General features: G+C 35.7%; 2 protein-coding genes and 1 pseudogene across 3 annotated transcripts; 1 reads left to right on the plus strand and 2 right to left on the minus strand.

Annotated features, from left to right (window-relative positions):
• The first annotated feature begins 6,281 nt into the window (after nucleotides 1-6,281).
• On the plus strand, nucleotides 6,282-10,364 carry LOC133318319 (chaperonin-like RbcX protein 2, chloroplastic). 2 transcript variants are annotated; one of them, XM_061520317.1, is made up of 6 exons: nucleotides 6,282-6,661; nucleotides 6,701-6,889; nucleotides 7,871-7,962; nucleotides 8,597-8,654; nucleotides 9,875-9,940; nucleotides 10,050-10,364. In XM_061520317.1, the coding sequence occupies exons 1-6, from the start codon at nucleotides 6,572-6,574 to the stop codon at nucleotides 10,170-10,172; spliced, it is 618 nt and encodes a 205-aa protein (XP_061376301.1). In that variant the 5' UTR covers nucleotides 6,282-6,571; the 3' UTR covers nucleotides 10,173-10,364. The 2 variants fall into 2 exon arrangements, with proteins under 2 accessions (XP_061376301.1, XP_061376296.1); XM_061520312.1 differs by having other exon boundaries at nucleotides 6,283-6,889.
• Nucleotides 10,365-12,444: 2,080 nt separating this feature from the next.
• Nucleotides 12,445-18,132, minus strand: LOC133318345 (uncharacterized; annotated as a pseudogene).
• Nucleotides 18,133-19,776: 1,644 nt separating this feature from the next.
• On the minus strand, nucleotides 19,777-22,600 carry LOC133318336 (uncharacterized). The gene is made up of 2 exons (XM_061520327.1): nucleotides 21,774-22,600; nucleotides 19,777-20,761 (listed from the first exon to the last, which is right to left on the minus strand). The coding sequence occupies exons 1-2, from the start codon at nucleotides 22,520-22,522 to the stop codon at nucleotides 20,122-20,124; spliced, it is 1,389 nt and encodes a 462-aa protein (XP_061376311.1). The 5' UTR covers nucleotides 22,523-22,600; the 3' UTR covers nucleotides 19,777-20,121.
• Nucleotides 22,601-24,950: the final 2,350 nt, after the last annotated feature.

A 24,950-nucleotide genomic window follows, 5' to 3' on the forward strand; every position in this document is an offset into this window, starting at 1 on the left:
ATGGAGAACTCTATCTCTCACTGTGGCAGAAACTCAGGAATCTCCTCAGAAATACCTCGAGGAATTCCCCACCACAGGAATGCCTGTGATATCCTCCTGTGCCCCACTCACCAAACCTCCCAACATGACATATCTGAATGCCCCTGCACTCAAGGCTCTCCTAGCCTGCAATAATGATATATACAGCGAGGAACTGACTGTGGAGTCACACGGAGACATCACCACTTGCTAGGCACAACAATCAATCAATGCACAATTCCTGGACAACCAATCCATGTCCAGAATAATCTCCAAGTTAGCCATCGACAATCCTATCAGATCTACCGAGTAGTCATGGCTATCCCACTGAAACACTACATCGCGATGAACAGTGGAGGTATCACACTTTTCTCCGGTGGCGGTGGTCACCCGCAATGGTGGAGAAAGCACAGTCATGGGCAACTCAAGCCCGACAGCAATCGGGGTAGCAATGAAGGAATGCGTAGCCCCAGAGTTAAACAATGCATCAATAAAAGATCCACCAATAGAAAAAGTACCTCTGACAAGGTTCGGAGCTCGGTTCGTCTGCTGACTAACCGACGTATAAACTCGGCCGGTCTCTGGTAGTTCAGAAATCATATGGAAATGTACCACATGAGCAACAACAACACCAATGACATGGGTAAGGAAGTCTCTAGAGTAGTGTCCCTTCTTGCCACACTTAAAGCATATTAGCTCACCCGAAGCACAACGTCCCAAATACGCCTTTTCACAACCCGTACACTTCGGGATAGTCGATGATCCAGCAAAGTTGCCTGCCTGAGTAGTAAGCCTCTTAAATTTGTTGCACAGTTGCTTGACTTGTAGATGCTTCCCTTTACCTTTGCCTTTAAACTTCCTGTCCCTCCAGGAAGTGGAACTACAAGTTCCCTTAGCCTCAGATTCTTTGACTCTCTTTGCAGCTCGCTCTGCCTTGGAAGCGCGCCTCTGGATAAGATGACCTGGCTCGCCACATCTGAAACATACTTTTTGTCCTTGCCAGCAAGCACCCTTATAGTTCTTTCCACACGAGATGCACTCAATCCGTGAGGATTCATTCCCAACTAGCATCCCTCTAGCTCCACTCCCACACTGATGTGAGAATGGAGGTGGTGGCAGCAGAGGATGTTGACCGTCAAGACAACCAATCCTCAACTCCTCCAGTATGACCCATACCATGGTCATATATGCCAGTCGATTCGCCTCCAAAACATCTTCAACGACTTTCCGGTTCGCCTCACGAACGGCGTCCATCATCGCCAAGTTGGCCAATCTAGTGGCCTCCTGATCGGCTATCCTAGCCACCTGCATCTCAGATAACGCAGTCAGGACAGGATCCGGCTGATCCTCAGTGGTCTCGCGGTTTCTCTTAGGTATTACCATGACTCTGCACAAGTTACAAAAAGAATGAGTTGATCAGGCCCATGCAATGTGGTCACACATGCATCATCATAGCAAAACCCATCAGAGGAAACACACAAAACAGACTCGCAACCTAACATCCTAAGTTATTGCAATACATGCAGGCTTTTCCCTAGAAAGTGCTCTGATACCATAAAATGTAACGCCTCGTGCATGCCCGGTTTGTTAACATGTCATCGTATTAAGTCACGCTTAATTAAAAATGCGAAATATTCTTTTTCTTTTCAATTATGACATCATTATCATTACCAAGTTGAATTACTTAATTCATTTCCAAAATATTGCCTGTATGTAAATTGCAAAGTAGACAACTAAAAGAAATACCTCAATATATAATTAACTGTGAGTCTCTAAAATCACGGAACCACACCACGTAGCCCAGACATAATCTTGATACATTATTACATCTCAGATCTAAACTAAAAGATAGTCAATCAATGTGGCATGGACAATCCCCATACTCACCAAATAAGGCAACAAAGCCAAACATAGTCTTAACAACAACATAATAATAACAAGCTAAAGGCATATCATCAGCAGATATAATCCAGCATCCAAACATATCATCATATAAACAGCAATATCAGCTAAGCTCCGGCCTCCTGCCGCTAGAGGTCTCAACCCTCGCATTACCTGAACCTGAAATATGTACCCCAAACGTAGGGTGAGATCTCTAAACAGAAATCTCAGCAAGACAAAGGGTCCTCAAGGATTTTCCACCCCAAGCTCACTTACATGTGCAATATAATTTCTAAAAATAGTAATTCAACATCAGTTCCAAAATCAGTGCAATGCAGCTGATAATCATGTCATGTGTGTTATAACTATTCTACTGATCAGAGAAGTGCAGGAATACGTCTATTACCCACACAGTACCAGCCCATGCTGTACTCGTCCCCAGGACCACCCCATGGCTTTCTGCCTAGGCGAAACACCACATACATATCATATGCATTTTGCACTTAACAGCTTCATAGCATTTTAATAAAACAGTACATGAAAACACATCATGCATATAACCATCCCCCCATGGGACATGGTGGAACATACAATGGCTAAACCGAGGACACAAAAGCTTACATTTCAAGCTAGCTATCCAAACTAAGAATCCAACCAAGCTCAAAGTCCACACACAGCACAATCACAATCTGTTTTGGACCAACAATAATATCAACAACCATAGCTCATAAGCATATACATAAAGACAACGCTTCTCTTTTACGTTTCATGTCTTAAGGCTCCTCACATAGCCACAAGCCCTTAATCCCTAGATTTTAACTTAGATAAGTTATTATAGAAGTCCAACTTCATCAATCTAGAGTCAACAAACCCCAAATACAATTTGTATGAACAGTACCATTATTATTCACACAAACCCAGAATATCCGGATATTTGTCGGGGACATATCCGAATATCAATATCCGAATATCTGTCTGGCAATATCCGGATATCAATATCCGGATATTCAGAACCCCATATCCGGATATTCATATCCGGATATCAATATCCGGATATTTCTAACCCAATATCCAGATACTTCGCGGTAGAACTCATATTCTGCATTTCGCGAGATATCAATCCAAAGGTTCGATTTTTACCGATCACAGAAGCTAAAACATGCATTTTAAGGTGTGTTTAACCTTACCCAACCACAAGTTATTAACTTTAGTTCATTACATGCATCAAGGTTCCATTTTTAACCATCAAAACTCATGATCAAAGGTTGAGTATGATTACCAAGCTCCCAAAACAGCAGTGATTTGGAGCTTCCAATGCCACTCCACAGAGCAGCAACCAAAGAGCCACGAAAATGCACTTCAAGGTGGGTCCTTTCTTCACAAATGTTACCACTTGAAGCTCCCACAACCAAGAGAAGGCTCCAACAACACAACCCAAGAACTCAGCCCCACACCCTCACACAAGACAACACCCTCAACTCAGAAGATGACACCTTTCATCCTCACCAATGCTCACACCCAAGTGTTTACTTGTTTAGAGGTGAAGAAATCAAAGAAATGAGGTGGCTTGGAGGTTTTCAATGCAAGGAGACCATGGAAGAGAGGGTGGTAGCAGCTTTTCAGAAAAACTCTACGTAAGAGGCACAATAATCTAACCTAGAAGTGTGTGCCATGCCCTTAAATAGTCCACTTAAGCCTTAAACACATTGTATTAGTATTAATAGTTACGCTTAACATTTTAATCCCAAACTTAGGATTCAGAACCTACTCATTTTGCTAAATTTTTTTATATTTTTATTTTATTTTTCGCAGGATCTTTCTAGTACGCGCTTTTCCATAGCCAATATCAGTTCTGGCACCAGTTCTCATTATTTTAACTTGAAACTTATTTTGGTGGTCCTACATATTATTCTAGTGACATATACACACTTTTCATAATTTTCCGGGATACTTCATCGGTACGCATTTATACCGAGTAGAAGAACCAGTATTGCATTTTTTGCCAGAAAAGCGACTTTTAGCATTCTTAATCACTTACCAATATTATTTAGGCCTTATGATAATTATTTGGGTCAATTATGGAATTGTTTCCTAATTTCTCACAATTAATTAATTAACTTCCTTAATTAACAGTGTGGGTCCTTACATAATGCTTGTGGCAGTTACTGCTATTGTAGCTGTGGAGAGGAAGCACCTATTTAGTGGGTCTGGGGGGGCTACCCGAGGGAGGTAGTATCCCAACGTCAGGTATTTTGGTATCTTACCTTGGGGACACTGCAATGTTAGGACAGAAAGAAGGGAGGGTTGGAAATCCTTGGTCTATAGGGCTAATATGGATGAGAGGAGGGGGTTTGGGTCTTCCTTTGGGGCCATCCTCTAGAACAATATGGAAAAAACATTTGTTATTTTAAATAATATAATTTTGTATCATTTCAAATGAAATAAATATATTTTAGTATATATTTATTAGCGGTGTTCATCAACCGATTCAAACCGCGGTGACTGAATCGAAAAATTGAAAATCGATAACTGAACAAATCGAAAACCAAAAAATCAAAAAAAAAAAAAAAACCGCAAATTTTAATTTGATTGGATCGATTTTCGGATTGATTGATGAAAATCGATCTAATATATTAATTCTCCTCTACTTACTTGGGCCTTTCCCCAATCATAATTCAAAAATTTCTAAACCCAAGATCCATTAATCCATCAACTAAACCCAAGAAAAAGTCTAGTCATATCTCATCAACAAAATTCCATCTATGTAGAGTTTCATATCTCATTGCAACAAAAAAAACTATTATCGTTTAACGATGTTTTTGTATTTCAAAAAAAATAAATTTATAAAGCCAATATGTACAAAAAATATTATTTGCACAATAATCATGAAACAAATTTTAGGATTTTCAAAAATTCGAAAACCAATCCAATCCAAACCGAAAAAAATTGGATTGGATCGGGTTTAAAAAAAATTCAAACCGAATGTATGATTATATGATCAAACCGAAAGAATTAGATCATATGATTTTTGCTTCCAAAACCGATCCAATCCAGACCGTGAACACCCCTAATATTTATTAACTTTTTACACTCTCACTCCTTCACAAAATTAAAAGAAAAGAGAAAGATAAAATATTTTGGAGAATAGAACAATGGGGAATATCTTACACAATTAAGTATTATGCCGGGGAGAGAATATAAAAGATCAATAAATATTTACTAAAACACGTTCGTCTCGTTTTACTAAAAATAATACGAAATTAAATCTTTTAAAATGATAAATATTTTTTCGTTAAATTAAATCAGATAAAAAATGTTGATTGAGATAAATGGATCAGGGTCAGATCTAATTGGACTAACCTATTTGGGCTAGTAACGGTTTTGGGTCGGGAGCAGACCTACTTTCGTTAATGGAAACGGCCCATGAAAATCTAGGCTCAACATTAAACTGTTTTTGGTAGAATAGATTGGGCTTACAAACTGAATCAATCTTCAAACAGTAGTGATGGGCTATAGAACCAAATCATCAAAAGATATATACTTATCATGTTTGACAGCAAAATATTTTACTAATTTTCTTTATTCAGATTATTTTATTTATTTTCTAAAACACCCAATTCATCAATTCTTATAAGTTAGCACTTAAGAGGCGCTAGTACTTTAACCAAAATTTATAAACAAGTATTAAAAAAAGGAAGAAATATTTATCCTTTTAAAGGAGGGTTCTTTTAGTTAAAAGTAATATTTTTTATTTAAAATTTAAATAAAAAAATCTCTCACTTTCGTCATAATTTTTATTATCTATTTCTTTTTCTCGTTTAAAATAACATAATTTTATATCTATTAAAAGGATAAACCCTAATCCCTAAAAAAAGAGTTCGGTTGAGATTGTATATTTATTTACTTTTTATTTTTAATACATATACATTTTGGACCAATGAGAAATAATATGTATATATTAAAAATGTGCAAAATAACTACTATTTCTTGCAATATTTTCAATTATTTACTTAGTTTTAATTTTCAAATTATCTGTATTGAAAAAGAATATAAACAGTTAATTAAATGTAGGAACTAATAATGAAGAATGTGAATATGATCCAACATTAATGCTACATTTAATTGGAAGTCACAACGTGGAAGCACATGCAAATGTGTGCGTGATCTGTGCATTGGTTGGTAAGGGGCATCTTAGATTCACCTACGTTCATACATATGATTTCATACGTGTGTTAAAAGTACGATTCTAAGCATGTAACAGTGACAAAGATTCACAACCACGTGGCTAGAAGACAATGTCAATTTGAATCCTTCACTTTGGGAAATTTTGGACCTCATAAATTTGTCTGGTTAAGGTTCACACACACCCTTCAAAAATCTCACACCCTCTTCATCTCTCTCTATAGTTTACTTTTCCTTACACCCAATTGCCTTCTCTTTCTCTTCTTCAACTTTCACACAAACACTGCATGCGTCTTTGACTACAACTTCTTCAATTTCCAACTTTCTTGTTTACCCACTATCCCTACCTTGGTGTTTTTTGTTTTGGTGTGCATCCATCTCTTTATTTATTGAGTTAGTTTCACTGTCTTTTGACACCATTTTTTCATCTGGGTGTTTTTTGGAGTTGTTGTTCTTGTTGTTGTTGTTTAACTTGGCTTTGTGAGAGAAGATGGTTGGTGCTCTATCTGTTGTGGGTTCATCAGTGTTGGACTCTCACACTGGTCCATGTTTGTGTGTGGATGCTCTTCCCACAACTAGTGTCAATCTAAGGAGTGGTGGAGATGTTGTTTTGTGGAAGAATTTGATGGGAAAGAAGCACTTGTTGAGGCGTGGAACTATGGAGTTGAACAGTTCCTTCACTGATCCTGGAAGGGGGTGGAGGCTCTGTGTTAGCAGAAGTTGCAAGAAGCAGCGCAGGGATAGGAGATTCACCATTGTCAATGAGCTTGGTGGCCAGTATGATGACAACTTTGAAGATGTTAAAACGGTAATATAATCAATATTTTTGGGGGGTTAAACTCTCAGATCCCAATGTTTGAAACATACCATTTCTAATTTGGTTTCTGTTTTTATTATGTTCAATTTCTCCTTTACCATCATTGCTTTGTTTTACTTTTTGGACATAGGTTAAAGTTGCTTATAACATATTCTAAGAGATTCTAGTCAGTAGCCAGAGCTTTTGGACATTGTACCATTATGGAAAATGTCATTTATTAGATAATTATAAGTTGTAGCTTGTAATAGGAGTCCTTAGAGAAGCTTTAAAATTATTGCTGTTTCCATGAAAAGATTAATTAACCAACTCCAATTCCTTTTCTTGCTTACATTAGATGAAAGCACGGAAATTATTTATCTCAACATGAAATATGTTAAGAAGGAAATAGAGGTACTAGAAAGAGTAATTGATATATAATAATAAAGGTTTAACAAAGGTTTTAATTTATGGGTAAAGGATTTCTCCAGTCAATAGAGCTAAGTTATCTCCGGTGAGTCCAAAACGACGTCGTTTTAGGACGGAAATCAAGGTGTTTTCGTAATTATAATATATTGCAGGGTTATATTAGTCTTTATCATTATAATTTTTTAATCTTATAACCCAAAACGACGTCATTTTGAGCTTACCGGAGATAACTTTATCTCCGGTGACTGGAGAAATATTTTTCCCTTAATATGTAACAAAATATTACAGTTTTCCTTGTGAATTTCCTCAAATTTTCAATTTGCATGTTAGTGCTGATTTTCTCAAGATGCTGCTTTGAAATTTTCTCCATTAGAAAGATGAGATCTGCTTCCTACAAAGCCAGCTTGCATTCTTAAATAAGAGGAGGATCATTTTCAAGAATTATGAGTCTTTTTTATATTAAATGAGAATATTGACTATTTTAACATATCTTCCATTAACCATCACTAATATGAAAACTGTTGTAATCTTTGTATGCAATCTAACTGACCTCATCTATGGAAACAGCAAATGCTCAACTATTTCACGTACAAAGCTGTGAGGACCGTTCTTCAGCAGTTGTATGAGATGAATCCACCTAAATATACATGGTTCTATAAGTAAGTTAAATCTTTATTGTAGGAACAATGTTTCAACCATAACTTCTATGCCCTTGTAATTATTTTTGTTTGAAAATGATTTTCATGTGTAATAGCATGTTAAGGGTGCACTTGTTTTTTTTTTTTTTTTTAAGGTGATGTTGATTTTTAGTTGATATGTTTTCTATTTATAATTACAAAATCATCATTTTTCTTACATTTCCTTGTAAAGAAAATCATGAAAACAAGATTTGTTATTTTTACTATTTCTTTTGCAAAGTTATACAATATGAAGCAAGTGAAGACAACAGGATATTGTTAGAATTATTAGTATAAAGGATTAATGTTTATCATGTTGTACAAGATTTGATCAATTTAAGCAGGTTCAGTATGATTATTAAACTCGAACCTGGTGATTCAATAGCTTTTTCACAATTATATTCTTGATCCTGGAAGATTTTAGTCAATCTGTCTTTAATTATGCCAAAATTACACGTCTATGGGAAATCTTAATTTTGTTAAAAGATATACCAATCAACAGGTAAGCACATTTTGCAATTTTGACCATATTTATTTGCATCTTCCTAGAGCTTTACAATTTAATAGTAAAGGTAATTATTTAGATAATTGTTGGTTGTGTTTTATGTATTGGCAGTTTTGTTGCATCAAACAAACCAGCAGATGGGAAACGTTTTATCCGGTCCCTTGGAAAGGTGAATCTTTCATACCCTAGTTAGTTATTTCATTTGTCGAGAATTTTCAGTAAAAAATAAGGTATGTTATTATGGCTTCTGTCCTTTGATTTCAAGTACCCTACTAAATATAGCACCATACTCAAAATTTCAAGTGCATATTCTCTTCAGTCCAATTATACATGGCACATCCACATAGGAAACAATAGGAGTGCTAATACTAGATATTTAGTGTCAGCTACATAAATCTTAAGATTGAAACTATTTTGGAGTTTGGATGCCCTTTACATATTCTTGTGCTCTATCCATTATCTATACAAAATATTATTACCTCACAATATTATTGTGTTTGCTTCCCCTAATATTCAGATCCCTTCTTTTAACCTCTACCCATGTCAATTTTATTTTATTTTTTTGCCTCAGGCTCTCTTGAATTCCCTACTATAACTTTTGCAATCTCCCTCACTTGGACATTTGCATCTCTATGTTATTTTTGCTGAAAACATCTTCAATAGTTGTTCCCCTCCTTTTATATTCTATCAAATTACCAATGCAACTTATGCTTCTGATGGGTTATACCCTTCCTTCTATCAGAAAGTATGTTCTTCATTCCACTTTCCAAACATGAACTTGACAAACTCGGTCTTGGTCCAAGTTGAGTCGAGTGTATTGCCTCACTTATGTTGAAAATATTGCTCTTATTATTTACATATGAAGGGGAACTTTGGCACAACAGTTTAGTGTGATGTGTAAGGCCTGATACTTATTATTGACCCCGACCCTAATAATGGATTTGACCCTTTCCTCAACCCTGCTTTATAGTATTATGGTGCCTTTATCTTTTACGCATGCAGGTCAAACTCAAAGAGTTGTTATTACAAGCTACTTTGTTCATTTTCTTCTTATGCCAAATGTTAAAAACTGCCACACTTACGTTTTTTAAAACTCACACTGATTAGAAAAAGTACATCCTTGTCAGCATGTTAGGGGTCTTTTCTCAAGCTGAAAACTCTTCAATCATAAAAATGAAGGGAATAATTTCTATACTACCCAGTCTTTCTCTATCCCTATATCCCTTGTAAATACATCCGACTTCAATGTCTACATCTAATTCCTTTACATTAGATTTCGTTCATATAATTTTCAAGTAAACATGGGATTTATTTGATGCCATATATTTCACAATGTGTTACGTGATGACAATGTAAATGATTTCATATATCTTCTCGCCCAATTGATAGGAGCACCAAGAGCTTGCTGAAAGGGTGATGGTAACTCGGCTTCACCTTTATGGTAAATGGGTCAAGGTAATAGAATTCAAAAACACACTATGATATCCAAGGCAAGTAAAATCTTTTAGGAAAAGGTTATGTTTTTAAATTTATAACCTTTCTCCACCTCTATCATTTTATGCAGAAATGTAATCATGCTGAGATATATCAAGAAATCTCTGATGAAAACTTGGAGTTAATGAGGGAACGGCTCATGGAGACAGTAATATGGCCCTCAGATGACACAAACATAGAAACAATTGGCTAATAATTCAAGATCATTCATCTCAAATTTGCCCTTTCTGTCTTCAACCTCTTCCTAGTCTAGGTATATTTTTGGTTCAATACCAATCTGTTTTGTTTCCAAAAGTGCCATTTATGTAATACAAATTCTCAGTTTTACGTTATGTAAATTGTGTATATATCTATACTTTTTTAAATACATAATCCATTATTTCGATAGTTTGGGATTAAGGATTTGCAAGTGGGTAAAAATACTAGGCATTTGCGATTTGCTAAGATTGTTTGCAACCAATTTCTAGATTACAAGCCTTATCAGCTTCCGAATTCTTTGGAAGTGATAGTACTTATCAAAAGTATTATGCAGGGGACAAACTTGCCAGTTGCCAGGTGTCAACTACCATTAGTAGTGTCGACCAATTTTCATACAAATAAGTAGACTATTGCATCCACCAGAAATTAATCATTACTTTTCAAGTGTGTTGCAAAGAATAAACTTAATTGAAAATTTCAATATTGAAACCACGGACTTCTTGATATTTTACTGCTTTTTTTTTTTTTTGGTACAAGATAACGATAGATTTACACAATTCACATGAAAAAAGTTCTAGTACATATATTAGACTATAGTAGAAACTTTTTTGAATTATTATCTAAATTATTCGACCTCGAATTCAGTGTGACAATTACAACTTAAAACATTAATCAAACTACTTTCTTTAGTTCTATCAAGTTGAACTTTGTACTATAAAATATTTTATAGGCAAACATAACCTGGAATCGAATCTTGTGAAGTAGTCTCTTATCTTCCCAGGTGTAACCGTGCGTTTCAGTTTAAATACAATTGAATATGCTTTTTCCATGTCAACTCAATTCAAACCAACACCGTCACAATTGGTGGCGTCGAACATACTAACAGAAAAATTATTTGTAACTTAACGGAAAGAGGTAAAAAGGAAGAAAAGTAAAAGGAAAATAATAGAATATGAATTCTATATTTCATTATGTTTTAAATCGGTCGGACGACCTTGTTTAGCCAGTCCAAACAGCTGCCCAGCAAAGCCTCAAACACAACATTTGGAGCGATTGACTCTCAATACATGTCACCTCACTTTCTTCGCCGACGTGTGACTTTTTTCCCATCAAGGATAATGCAACGTCATCCTGAAAGAACCCAGGACGATTATTACATCACATTTTCCATGCCGAAAAGGAATATTCTCCATCTTATAAATAGATCATCTTACTAAAACCATTATATTCTCCATTATCTGAGCTTGCTGCTACTCTACCAAATCCTCTCCGGTCAGAATTGTATCCTATTCACCAACCCCCTAATCATCAAATCACCTTAGGCTTATACAGTGACTCTCAGAACCATGGTTCACACGATTGCCTCTTCGAATCATCGTACTTCATCCACCTCAGATACAAATCACCATTTTCATCTTCTAATAAACTCATTGTAATTTTATATTGTCTTTCGTGTAATAGAAAATAATTTTATCTCTTAGATACAAATAAAAATATATAAAACTCATTTTTTTTTTCTCCTCTTCATATGCTCCACATGAATCTCACACATTTTTATATGTATATAAAATATAACTTCATCTCCTATAATGTAAAAAAACATCAAACCCATTTATATTTACCGTCTAAAAGAATATGTATAAGAGTGTTTCTTCAATTCGGCCCAGTCTATGGATTGAGAACAAGCTTCGTTCATAAATAGAAAATCAAAACACAGCCCATTTTACACAACTCAAAATTTCTTTTTATACCAGGAAGCTAAATTTGAATATGCTGCTGGAGCATCATTAATACGGCGGAAAAAAACGATGAATGAACAGAGTTGCTTAATCTGCATTTTTGGCCAATCTGTTTATCTAAATCTGTAAATGTGTGCTTTCAGCTGATCACATATGTTCCACACAACATAATATATTATACGAGAAATATTTTTAACATCTGAGACATATAAGCATTCTCATAGTGATTTTTTTGTTTTTTTTAGAGGGGGGGGGGGGGGGGGGGGGGAGGATGCTGTTTTTCCATTTTCAAGAATAGAAAGCAAAAAATAAAATAAAATAAAATACTAACCATTCATGACTTATCCCTGCGCCCTCAACACATATTGCCGACCACAACCACCACCCATCATTGTCATTGACTCATTGTCATCCCCCCATAAACATTTGTGAACTTTTCTATCTAAATTGACAAAATATTAAGCTTCCTGAAAAAGTTGTTCGTAAACAAAATATTGGAATATAAAATACATGACAAACAAGCACCGTTGAAGCCAAGTGGGCTACAAGCTTTACTGACCATAGATCAAGTAATTTATTGAACCAGCACAAGGAAAAAAAAAAATTCTTACAAGGCATTCATCAATGCCAAAAACATCCTCAAACACTACACCTTGAAATGTTGCTTACATGGACAATTCCGCTATTTGTCAATATGCCTGAACCAGAATTAAGTTGAACTTGATGCTAAAATTGACACTTACTACTCATATCTTACAACACTAAGGCCTGTAAATCTACCATGATCATCTGATTTACATAAAGTAACACAATCTACGCAATATGAAAATGAGATTTTGACAATAACCTGGTCAAGAGTTGTCACAGAATCAAAAGCTCTTACACTGCTCCGACTGGTTAAAACGAGAGAGAGTATATCTCTAAATTGGTCCTTCAAAGATTGGTGTGTTACCACCTTAGTTCTCCAAAGATTCTTGTAACCAAATTAGTCCTCAAAGATACAAAACAGTTATCAAATTCGTCCTTTTGTGTCAGCACTAAAGTCCTCCATCAAAACAAATGTGGTGACATTTTAGATATTCGAGAGACAATTTTGATTACAAAAAAACTTTGGAGAACTAATGTGGTCACACCGGAATCTTTGGAGGATCAATTTAAGAGTTTACTCAAAGAGAAACTAAAGCAATTTGATACACCTGCAAAGGAAACATGAAAAAAGAAAGCAGCAATTTGACACATTAGAACAACAATACCATCTAGTCAAGAAACTTCAGGGGAAACATATAATATTGGTAAACTCATACCAGAAGTGGCAAACAATGCTAGGTGAAAGAAAAAATAGCATTGAAAAACATATATTGAAACGTACCACATTGAAAGCTGATGCAGAAAGCAGGATATCACATATGTATATAAAAGGTGTGAACAGGAGGAAATAAATTCTATCAACACCCCTCCACTTTGCTTGCAGCCATAGGGCTTGGAACAGAGGATTTCATTACATTAAGCTATCGCCAAAAGTAATAATCTGCTCAAGTGCAAGTGTTGCACGAAGCTGCATCAACAGAAGAAAATTTACCAAACCACTAAATGAAAGTACAGAACAACCAATTCAGGGATGAAGATTAAAGGACCTTCACATCCATGCAAGAATCATTGACCATTCTCTTTATTTGAGAAACTATGCCAAAACTACGCAGGTTTACAATACGACCAAATGCACCGGGACTCTTAGGAAAAGTCAGATTTACTATGACCCAAACAGCAGCTGTTCGTAACCGACTGTCATTACTCTGTAAAAACTGGTTGAAGAAAGAGTGAGGCCCATTCTCTTCTTTAGGAAAGAGTAGCTGCATTACAGTTTCCTTATGAAACTCATTTCCACTTGCAATATTACTGAGAACATACATCCCCTACATGGAAGAGAAAACCAAAAGACATAATCAGCTTAGAACAAAACAACAACAAAATCAATCCTTTCCTTTTCATATGTTAATCATATTAGTTTGTTATTTCAAGCAAGGTATTGACAAATAGAAATGACACTCCATTTAGACTTCTAAAAAAATGATAAATTACAGCCAAACAAGATTGTAACTCAATTGACATTGGACCCAGTCTCTAAGACTAGGGAGGGATAATGATACAAGACGTTCAATCCCTTACCAAACAACTTGTCCCCTCCCCTACCTAGGTGCTTGCACCTCCAATGCACCAAATAAAATATGAAAAATTACAACAGAATGATATTAGTAGAATGTGGAAATCAACAATTTTGCTCTAAACAACAATAATTTCAAATGTTAACTCCAACCTGTATCCCAATTTGAATTCTTGAAGATTTTCGTAATTGCCTTCCTACAGCATCTAGTATGATACCATCTTCAGCAAAAGCATATTCAACAGAGTACATACATCCATCAACAAAATTGCGAACAAGGGCCAGAGCTTGGTCTTGAACAGAAGGCTCAGGATCTGCAAAGAATACACAATCAAGATATTTGATTTTATGTACCAATTAGTCAGAAATAATCTTAAGTGTCTATACCACAGATAAGGCTAGCCATTGAAGATGCAGTCAACTCCACGAAAATTCGTTCCTTGCACATTTTATCTGCAAGGAATACCATGTTCCTCAAGGCCCATACAGCATTTAACCTTAAAGAGGAATCCATGGACTTTGTCAATTGTACAAGCTCTTCCCCCCCCCCCCCCCACACACACACACACACACACACAAACAAAAACAAAAAAAAATGAAAATAATAATAATAAAAAAAGTCTTGTGGAGAAAAGGACATTAGTCTAATTAAAGGTAAGCTTCTAATTATGATTATTGATATGATAATATATATTACAGCCCTTGTGATGACCTCATTTAATGCCAGAAAAAACACTTTTAGTGCTCAATAGTTTGAATTTGTTTAACAACATGCCGGTGCTTCTCATAGCACAACCTTTTTATATGAATTGGACAACGTATAAATGTCTTAAACTTAGATCAAAAGAGAATAACATCTGAATTATCATCAGAACAGCATACACATAGTCCCATATAAATTTATATAAGTAACAGATATATATTCAATTCATTTTCTGCCTTGTACCCTTCCGACTAAATATCAGAGTCAAATCCTATAGCATGATGGCATTTCCTTTTTGCAGTACTCAGTATAGCATCTGAACAGCATATACCTAGTCACATAAATTTATATGAGTAACAGATACATATTCAATTAATTTTTTGTCTCCTACCCTTCAAACTCAAAAGTTTAGAATCCAATCCTTTAGTGCAATTGGCATGTTCCCTTTTTCAATCCTAGCAATACTCAGTATAACATAACTAGGAGAAAAATGAACATTTTAGATACAATAGAAATACCTGAACAGAAGTAGAAAGATCAGAGAGAAGCCGAACCAAAGGACAGACAACCCTTTCATTCATAAAACGACCTGCACTCAAATTCTGAATGGAATTTTATGAGAATTTAGCTATACATTGCAATAGCATAAAATACTTCAAGTGCCAGATGTCGCCTCATGTTACAGACCTTGATTGAGCGCGAGACACTTCTTAAGCAAATGCAGGCTGCAGTTCGGACATTGGCATCATCATGAGTTAAGGCATCAACTACTAGATTTAAAACCTGTATTCACAAAAGTGTTAGAAGTTGAAAGTGGGCATAGGATTTAAATACACAGTTTAGTGGTGCAAGTCTTTTTTAACTTCATCCATCATGAGATTGAGAAGAAACACTAGAATTGGCTCTAGTCATCTATGAGGAAAAAACATGGTTAAGCACTGATTCAAATGTGTTCATAAATGGTAACTTGTGATGGTATAAAACATTATGTCAACAGCAATAAATGCCCAAATTCAATACCACCTATAAATAATATTCACAGATTCCAAAATGACAAGATGCCACGCGAAAAGGAGAGCAGGGGAAAAAAATCTGGAAAAGGATACTTCACGCCTAGTAGTTTCAGTTTTTCCTAATTAGCACCCTTCCACATTATTTTTACATTATCTCCAATCATAAACCTCCTGTTACCTTTCATCCTAGTGTGCACCCTTGTCTATGGTATTATAAAAAAGGTAATAAATTAAGAGCCAACAACTCTTATATATAATGAATGACTTGCTATAGAAATGGCTGACTGCAGCTTTTTCTTTATAACTTTCATATCTTGTTTTTGCAGCAGGGAAGATAATCATGCATGTAAATAAAATATGCTAAAAAAGGTTACAAGCAACAGACCTGCAATGAAAAAAAACTGGACCTGCAGCACTCCAATTTTGAGCAAAGATCAGCCATGGCTAGAAATATCCCTTCAAGCCGTCTAGGATGTAAAGGTCGCTTTTGTAAGAGACTGTTGAACTTGTCAATAGCATTTGCCTCAAATGCTAACTTCTGCAAATCTTCCTTCTCTGCAATTAAACTCGAGAAAGCAAAAGAAGCTTCATCTCCAACTTGACCAGAATCATCAAGGAGCTCTAGCAAAATGTATATCAATTTGGTTTTGATTCCTATGTCTTGGAGATAGCAAGAAGAAGCATTCTTCACACATATCAAGCACAAGCAGGCTAGTAACCTTGTACGAGGATATCTGTCCTTAGTTAATTCAATTAGAGAACTTAAAGCTCTTCCACTATGAAGCTCCATAAATTTAGAAACAGCTTCAGGGTTGTTTTTGATAATTGCAGCTAAGGACTCTAGACTAGCATCTCGCTGAGTTAGAGAACCATCAAGAAGGCTAGTAAGCTTCTCTAAAACACCAGCATAGCATAATATATTTTGTTCCACACTTATCTCACAAGAATGAATAACAATCCCTGCACCTAGTCCAGTAAGATTTTCATTCTCACTTTTCAATAGTGAAAGAAGAAATTGCATGTTTTCCTCTTGAAAAAAATCATACTTCGGAGCTAGTTTTGATTGATAAATCATTCGTAAAGAACGAGCAGCAGCATCTACAACCTGAAATGAAGGAGAGAAAGAGCCATAAAATGGCATTCGAAATGAATATGGCATTAAAAACAGAGAAAAATAATAAATAATAAAATTGACTTTCCTATTTATATCTTTCCAACAAACTATTGCAATCAATTCACTGCTTGAATTTTCACATCCGTTACATTCCCTCTCCACCCTACCACGCATTTCCCTAATCCTAAGTTTCATATTTATCAGTACGCAAGAAATATAAAAAGTTTGCACCGTGGCACAACCACACAAATAACCTGCTCTACCAAAAACCAATAAGCATTCTATCCACAAACTGGATAGAACACACCAATAATTCATCATTAAACAAAAACATCCAAAAGACTATATTCCTACTTATTAATTCAGTATAAGGAAAAATAATAATAAATAAATTGAAATCCAAAATTTATACCACTGAGCAAGTACTAGGGAGCAGAAATAATAATACCAAAACCATAATTAAACTCTAGAAAAGGTAATTGAATTTTAAATGAGCCCTTAGCTGAGAGCATAACAAGAAGCACTAGTCAGCTAAAGATAAATACTTAACTACTTTGAAATGAAACAAAATCGTAACAGCTTATAATTGCCATCTTCATTGAATATTCACGAAGAAAACCGAACAAATTGGGGATCAAACAATCTACATTTCTTTAAATTAAAAAATAAAAATAAAAATCAAACCGATAGCAATAATCATAAACACTCAGTGATCATTCTAGAAGTTCTGAGCTTGCATCAATTTTCAGAAAAACCAAACAAGAAAGAAAAATAGAAAAGGAAAAGGAAAAAGGAAAAAACAGGTTGAAATCAATGGAATTCACCTTCTCGTCGGGAACGGAGAGGAGCCTAACCAAATGAGGGAAAGCTCCAGCATCGAGGACGGCGCAGACGCCGGCGTCGACGCGGCAGGCGAAGCTGCCAAGTGCGGCGGCGGACTGGACAATGAGGTCGGGAGTTGACTTGGAGTCGGCGAGTGCGGCGGAGATGGCGGGGACGGCACCGAGCTTAATGTAGGAGAGCTTCTTGGTCCGGTTGCCGATGATCTGGTTCTTCACATCTCGGATGGCTTTGAGCTTGACCTCGCAATCAGTGGAGACGAGGCGGTTCAGAATAGTATCGGGGGAGAGGCGCGCGGAGGAGGATGTGGACGTCGTTGGCATGGCTGCGACGACGACGACGGCAGTGGCGGAAGCTCATGCGAGGCGGAGGAGGAGATGCTAACTTCGCATACCACAAACCCACTATGGAAGAGAGAGAAGGAAGAGAGCCTTTTGTCTTTTTTTTTTTTCTTTTTTTTAAATATTTTCTTAACAATATTGCTATTATTATTATTATTATTCATTTTATTATAGTAACTTTGAAATTTATTTTTAACTTTTAATTTTTGTGGTAATAATGGATTGAGAGTCATGGATTTAAATTTAAAACAATTTCATGATTTTTAAAAAAATTAGTTTTAAGGCTTCAATATTTCTACAATGATGTCATCTTGGGTTTAAACATTAAGAAATTATTATAATCTTAAAATAAATTATAATTATAAAAATACTTTAATTTTTGCTCGAAACAACATCATTTTGAATTTAATGTAAATAATTTATCCACACTGCAAAAATAACAAACCCTATTTTTAATATGTTTAAAAATAATTGAAATAAGTTATTTTTTAGTTTTCATTCTAAAATAAAAGTTATCTACTTATCTTAAAAAAATTAAATATACTTTTTAATTAATTTTTCTCAAGAAAAAGCAAAAAATAAACTGTCTTAATTTGGAATCTAGCGATAATTTAGAAGGTCCTGCGCTTTTGAAACGGAGGGATGAGAGGATATAGGGGATTGAGATTTGTACGTTACATATGTCACATTCGCATGTAGGTTTTTGTGTAATAAAATTGGAAGATTCAATAATTGAGGTTTTTTAATAAATGTTTTAGGAAAAAACTACTCTCATGTAATATTAAGAGTAGTTTTATCTCTAATAGATTTTTAAAAAAACTACTCAATGGGTGCAGCTCAGTTGGTAACTTGGCGCTGAGTTAGTGGAGTTGAATATGTGTTCGATTCCCGCTGAATGTATTCTTGGGGAAGGGGTTGAACCTTTAGCCATCACTGTTCCCCCGCACTCCGGATTAGTCTCATAGCCGGCTCAAAGAGTCGAAGCTCGTGGAGATATCGGAGGGAGCAACTCGTCTCAAAGAGATAATTAGGGTTGGGTAACTCTAATTTTTTTTTTTAAAAAAAAACTGTGAAATTTTTGTTTGTCTATTTTTCCTCTCTTTTTTAATGGCTGGCCGCACCACCTGTGTGTCTATAACATGTGAGATTTTCTCTAATAGATTAGATAAACCCAATGTTTTATTATAAAATAATTAGACACTGAATTTACGATGCTTGTTTGAGTATTTTTGGTAAATATTTTTTAATTGAATTTTATGACGGAGGTCAAAATATAGTAAGAAAAAGTTTATTTCAGAAAATAACCAATAACAATCTGTAATTTTATTCAGAAAAGAATCATTATGGTTATAGATCAAATACTAGAAAACCCAATCTTGATATTACGCTATGACTTTGCTTCCAATCAAATAAAATGATAAAAGCAAGTTAGGAGGAAACGTAGACTACTTCCATTGTTTGCTTCAACTTTTTCCTAATTCTTCAGTTTCTCTACAATATATGAACATTTCATATGCTTGTTCTTCATTCCATTCAGTGGCCGAAAGTAAGAACTTGAAACTGCCTAACCCAAGATAGTTTGATAAATATGGAAGTCCCTTAACTATTATCGTAGTAAAGCTATTAACTACGTTTCACTTGCTCCATATTCACAAACTTGGAATTCAAGAAAACTCGTATTCATCGTGTCCAAACAAATTTTCAAAGATAGGATCATTTCTAATAAAATTCACATATCCTTACACTCGTAAAATAATAATTTGAGCATCTAAATTGTGGCGTGCCTACCTAAAAATTACTCTTAAGCTACTCTCCATTGATGACTCGTGCAAGAACAAGAGCCTGATAGTGCACGGATGATACAGGAAATTTAAAAATATTAAAAAACTAAAATAAAAATACAGTGCAGCCCCTCACATGCATAGTACCGATATTGCACAGATCCACCAGATCCTGGAATATATTGCTGCAACTTACATGAACAAAGACTGAGCAGCTAATTACAAACTCTCAAAAGCTAAAGTTCGTGAGTTTCAGGAGACCATATCATCTTCATCAACTTCTCCTGTTTCATTGAACATGTACTGATTTTGATACTCCATCAAATATTGTGTTGATCTTTTGACATCCAAAAACAGATTGTACACCCGATTTATATCTTCCATATCCACCATTGTTCCCTTTCGCTTTTGGCATGCCAATGCAGCTGCTGTGATTAGATGAATAGCATATCTCAACGATGTTTCTACACCTATTTTTGTTAACAAACACTTTGCACCTTCAGCCATTTCTACATCCTCCTCTTCGCATCTGATGTCCAGAATTTTGCGAATGTCATCCTCTGTATAAGGTTGAGTAGAGATGATGAGTAGGCGATCAAGCAGATCAATGGGAATCCCATGTGGGGATTTGTAGGTTGTGCCTCGAATCGTTGTGATGCCTCTGTTGGTAGCAACAACTAATATCGGAGCCATCTCATTCTCCAGAGCTCGATTGAGAAATGAAAAGCACTCTATGTCCAGCATGTGCACCTCATCAATGAAAAGGACACCAGGCACAATCTCTGCCTTTCCTTCCTCTCTCCACTCTGCCACTTTGGTGTCAATTTGTTCTCTGACTTCCGCACGAATTTCACCTGTATCACCAGTGAAAAGAGCCAGAAACCCCTGTGTCCTGAAATTGACGGAACAGAATTGGATGATAGAAAGAGAACTAAGAAGTGACCTTTACAGCAATTTAAAAACCCTAATCAACAAGTTAAAAGTGAATCCCCTTCATAGACAAAGGACATAAACAGCTAAATGATGTATAATAAAGATAAGTTGGAAAACTTGATAAAAGCCACCTCATAACCATTCAACATCATAGAGTGGAACAAAAATGGCGCTTCATTAAATCATTAACTGCAAAGGACACGAGAGTCATATATCAAAGCTTTCATTATTGATTTTGTTAAACAGTAATCTCAACTAAGAGAATAGTGCACTTGCTAAAGTAGCACAAAAACTGACCACCGTGAAAACAAGGCCTCCCTTGGTAAGTTTACATTCCACTACCACAAGTGAATTTTTAGTACTCTTGTAATACATACTTCCTCACTAAAATTATAAAATATGGACCCGTGACATTAAAAATAAAGAAACGGGTGAAATAAATGCAGTCAGGTGAGTAATATGTTTATAATTTTAGTAGGTGTAGTATTGTGTTCTCAATACTATATGGGTACTGAAAATGTATCCCACTATCATACCAAGCACATTAGAATATTCCTCATATACTCTAGAAGCAAATAAGATGACGAATCAAAAACATGAAGAACACAAAAGTTTCAGCAGAGATCTACCCACCAATTCAATAAAGGCACATAGCAATATTTTTATTATGCGCTTGGGATAACTTATTTTTTATTTAAAATACTTACATCAAAAAGAGTACTTGTAATGTTTTTTCTAAAGATTTTTCCCTAAAAATTAAGCTAATCCAAAAATATGCCATTAGTTCCACAGCTCCATGATGTGGTTACTTCCATTAAGAAATATAAGATATAGAACGTGGAAATCCTTTCCTCTAAAACCAGCATTGTCTAATAACAAGTTAGTTAACTGAATGATGATAACATAAGTGACTGAAATAATCACGACATTCTCAAGACCAAAACGTTGATCAAAAGAGTGAAGTTAACTACCTGCTATTAATAACATCAATCTCATGAAGAGTAACGCAATGCACAACCTCCTTCCTTTTCTGCAACTCACCATCAGGGCACTGCACGAACTTCACCTGAGGTCCCATGGCATCGAAATCCCTCGACCGTGAGAACGACCTGCCAAGCTTCGTGATCTTCCCTGAGGCCTTGTCGATGGCGATAACGTCGCCGCTCGTCACCTTCTCCTTCCCCAGCGACTCAATCATCTTCGCCCCTAGGTCGTACACCGTCTCCATCTCCGTCGTCTTCAGTGTCAACTTCCCGGTCTTCACGGCGGCTCCGGTCACCGCCGGACGGTCGATCTGGACCTCCACGACCTCGCCTTCGATAACCTCCGTCTCTTCCTTGATTCGGACGCCGATTGCCTTGCGGAAGGCCTGGGTGAGGGCTTCGGTCTTCGACATCTCGAGGGAGAAGAGCTCGCTGCCGGCCATCATGGCGAACGGAGTTTCGAGGCCGAGGGACTTCGCCATTCCCATGGCGATGGCGGTTTTACCGGTACCGGGCTGTCCGGCGAGGAGTACGGCGCGACCGGCGATCTTGCCGTCCTTGATCATCTGGAGGATCACGCCGGCGGCTTTTCTGGCTGCGGTTTGGCCGACCATGCCGTCGGAGACAGCGCGGGGCTCGAGGGAGGAATCCAGGCCGAGGCCGCGGATATGAGAGTGAGCGCCTATGCGCTCTATGCGGGTCAGGTCGCGGCTCTCCGATAGCTTCAGCTCCGCCATGGTGGCGGCGGTGAATTTCGGAAATTGGGGTTTTAGGTTTGGACTGTGTGCCCTGCTAATGTTAATGATTGAGGCAAAAATTATGTATTACGTTTAATTTTGAAATGTATCTCCGTAATGAAATACATTTAAAAAAATTACAATGTGCAATATCCGTAATTTTGAACTAGTTAAATACATGCTATTAAATTTTTTATACAAAATAATTTATTAACATTACAATGTTACAAAAAGATGCTTGAGGACAATATAATTAATGTAATTAGCTTCATTTGAGTCAAAAGATGCGTCAATTGATGTGGCAAGACTTGAAGAAATGAAGGGAAGTGGCGGGTTACATGTGCAACACGTCATTTGGGCTGGCGGGATTCATGCAGCATCCGACGTGGCTTCTGGTCACGTCTTCCTCAGTGGCGAGAGACTAATGTATTTCGTTATGGAGATACATTTCAAAATTAAACATAGTACTGAGTATATTTCTTTCGAAATTTTTTAAATAGGATAGATTATTATTAACAATTGTTTTTTACTCCCAACTTTATTATTATTGGATTAAAATCTAAACAATAATTCTCATTTAATGTTATTTTACGATTGTTGATTTAATTTTGAGTCCAAGTTAACAAAATTAAATTAATAGAAATAGGTAACAAGAAAAAAATTGCTTTATAAATAACTACATTCAACACACTGAGAAAAGAAAAATAATACAAAAAGACAAATGAAAGCCAATTTAAATATTGGGCTAATTACTTCTTATGCAGCACCAGAAGAAATTAACTTTGCAGCTGAAACAAATGAGAAAAGCGGTTGCGGGAAAATTATTTCCCATTCCGAAGGAGATCTACTCCCTTAAATATTACACCGGAGCTTCTTGGGGTTCCAAATTTGGGATCTGAGCTGTATGAGGTGTACGACGGAGGTGCTGAATAATATCCTTGAAGTTGAAGCAGAAGGAGGCAACCAGCAAAAGCAGGACATTGATGATACAACACCACCAAAACTCAGTGATAAGAATCCACGTCAGTGTCTCACATCCAATTACTCCAGAAACGTGGAAAATGATATTGGAAGTTGCCAAGTTGTTCTCAGACTCACCTACGGTTCTCAGACTCACCTACGGTTCTCAGACTCACCAAAACCAAAGTTATATCTTGTCATACCCTTGCAACCATAGGTGAGTCTGAGAACAACTTGGCAACTTCCAATATCATTTTCCACGTTTCTGGAGTAATTGGATGTGAGACACTGACGTGGATTCTTATCACTGAGTTTTGGTGGTGTTATATCATCAACGTCCTGCCTTTGCTGGTTGCCTCCTTCTGCTTCAACATCAACGATATTATTCAGCACCTCCGTCGTACACCTCATACAGCTCAGATCCCAAATTTGGAACCCCAAGAAGTTCCGGTGTAATATTTAAGGAAGTAGATCTCCTTCTGAATGGGAAATAATTTTCCCGCAACCGCTTTTCTCATTTGTTTCAGCTGCAAAGTTAATTTCTTCTGGTGCTGCATAAGAAGTAATTAGCCCAATATTTAAATTGGCTTTCATTTGTCTTTTTTTATTATTTTTCTTTTCTCAGTGTGTTGAATGTAGTTATTTATAAAGCAATTTTTTTTCTTGTTACCTCTTTCTATTAATTTAATTTTGTTAACTTGGACTCAAAATTAAATCAACAATCGTAAAATAACATTAAATGAGAATTATTGTTTAGATTTTAATCCAATAATAATAAAGTTGGAAGTAAAAAACAATTGTTAATAATAACCTATCCTATTTAAAAATTTTCGAAAGAAATATACTCAATCATTAAGGCAAATAAATTTATTTATTGTAATTTAATTAAATAATTACGTAAATATGACAGTTTGGGCCATATTTACGCATTTATTGCACACTGTGACGCCCCACTGGGGTGTCTCTCATGAGGTGGTGACACGTGTCACTTGTTTTTTCAAAAAAAAATTTAATTTAATCATAAAACTTCTAAAGGCCATAACTTTTGACTCGAGTATCCAAATCAGATAATTCTTTTTTTGATTCCACATAACTTTTCGAGATCTACGCAATGATATTTCATTTGATATATTTTATTTCTTACCAACATAATTTAAATTTAAATCAGGTAATCTTTCTTTCTTAGATATTTAGAATATTTACCGGAATAATTTTTTGATGCCTAAGGTTTCCAAAAATATTTTTCTTAATTAATGCAGAATATTTGAAAAGGGATTTAATAACATAGTTATTGTAATTACTGTTTCATTCATAATTAATGATTCTTTATTTTACTTAATTAACCGTTTTTTCTTAGGTTATTATTTATTATGATTATTTCATTAATTATTTGTATCAAAACAAGAAATATTCATTAATAACAAAATATTTAACACGTGTTTTATTAGCTTCTTTATATTTAACACTA

Source organism: Gastrolobium bilobum, unplaced genomic scaffold, assembly GCF_033153095.1.
Source record: "Gastrolobium bilobum isolate Gb01-03AN ecotype WA unplaced genomic scaffold, APGP_CSIRO_Gbil_v1 utg4792, whole genome shotgun sequence".
NCBI classification, from domain to species: domain Eukaryota; kingdom Viridiplantae; phylum Streptophyta; class Magnoliopsida; order Fabales; family Fabaceae; genus Gastrolobium; species Gastrolobium bilobum.

Excerpts from the sequence above, each read along its gene's own strand:
- LOC133318319 (XM_061520312.1), top strand. The coding sequence starts at position 6,572 with ATGGTTGGTGCTCTATCTGTTGTGGGTTCATCAGTGTTGGACTCTCAC. Across the intron at positions 6,890-7,870 it reads ACTTTGAAGATGTTAAAACG|CAAATGCTCAACTATTTCAC; the intron begins GTAATATAATCA and ends CTATGGAAACAG. Across the intron at positions 7,963-8,596 it reads AAATATACATGGTTCTATAA|TTTTGTTGCATCAAACAAAC; the intron begins GTAAGTTAAATC and ends ATGTATTGGCAG.
- LOC133318336 (XM_061520327.1), bottom strand. The coding sequence starts at position 22,522 with ATGGCGGAGCTGAAGCTATCGGAGAGCCGCGACCTGACCCGCATAGAG. Across the intron at positions 20,762-21,773 it reads ATTGATGTTATTAATAGCAG|GACACAGGGGTTTCTGGCTC; the intron begins GTAGTTAACTTC and ends CGTCAATTTCAG.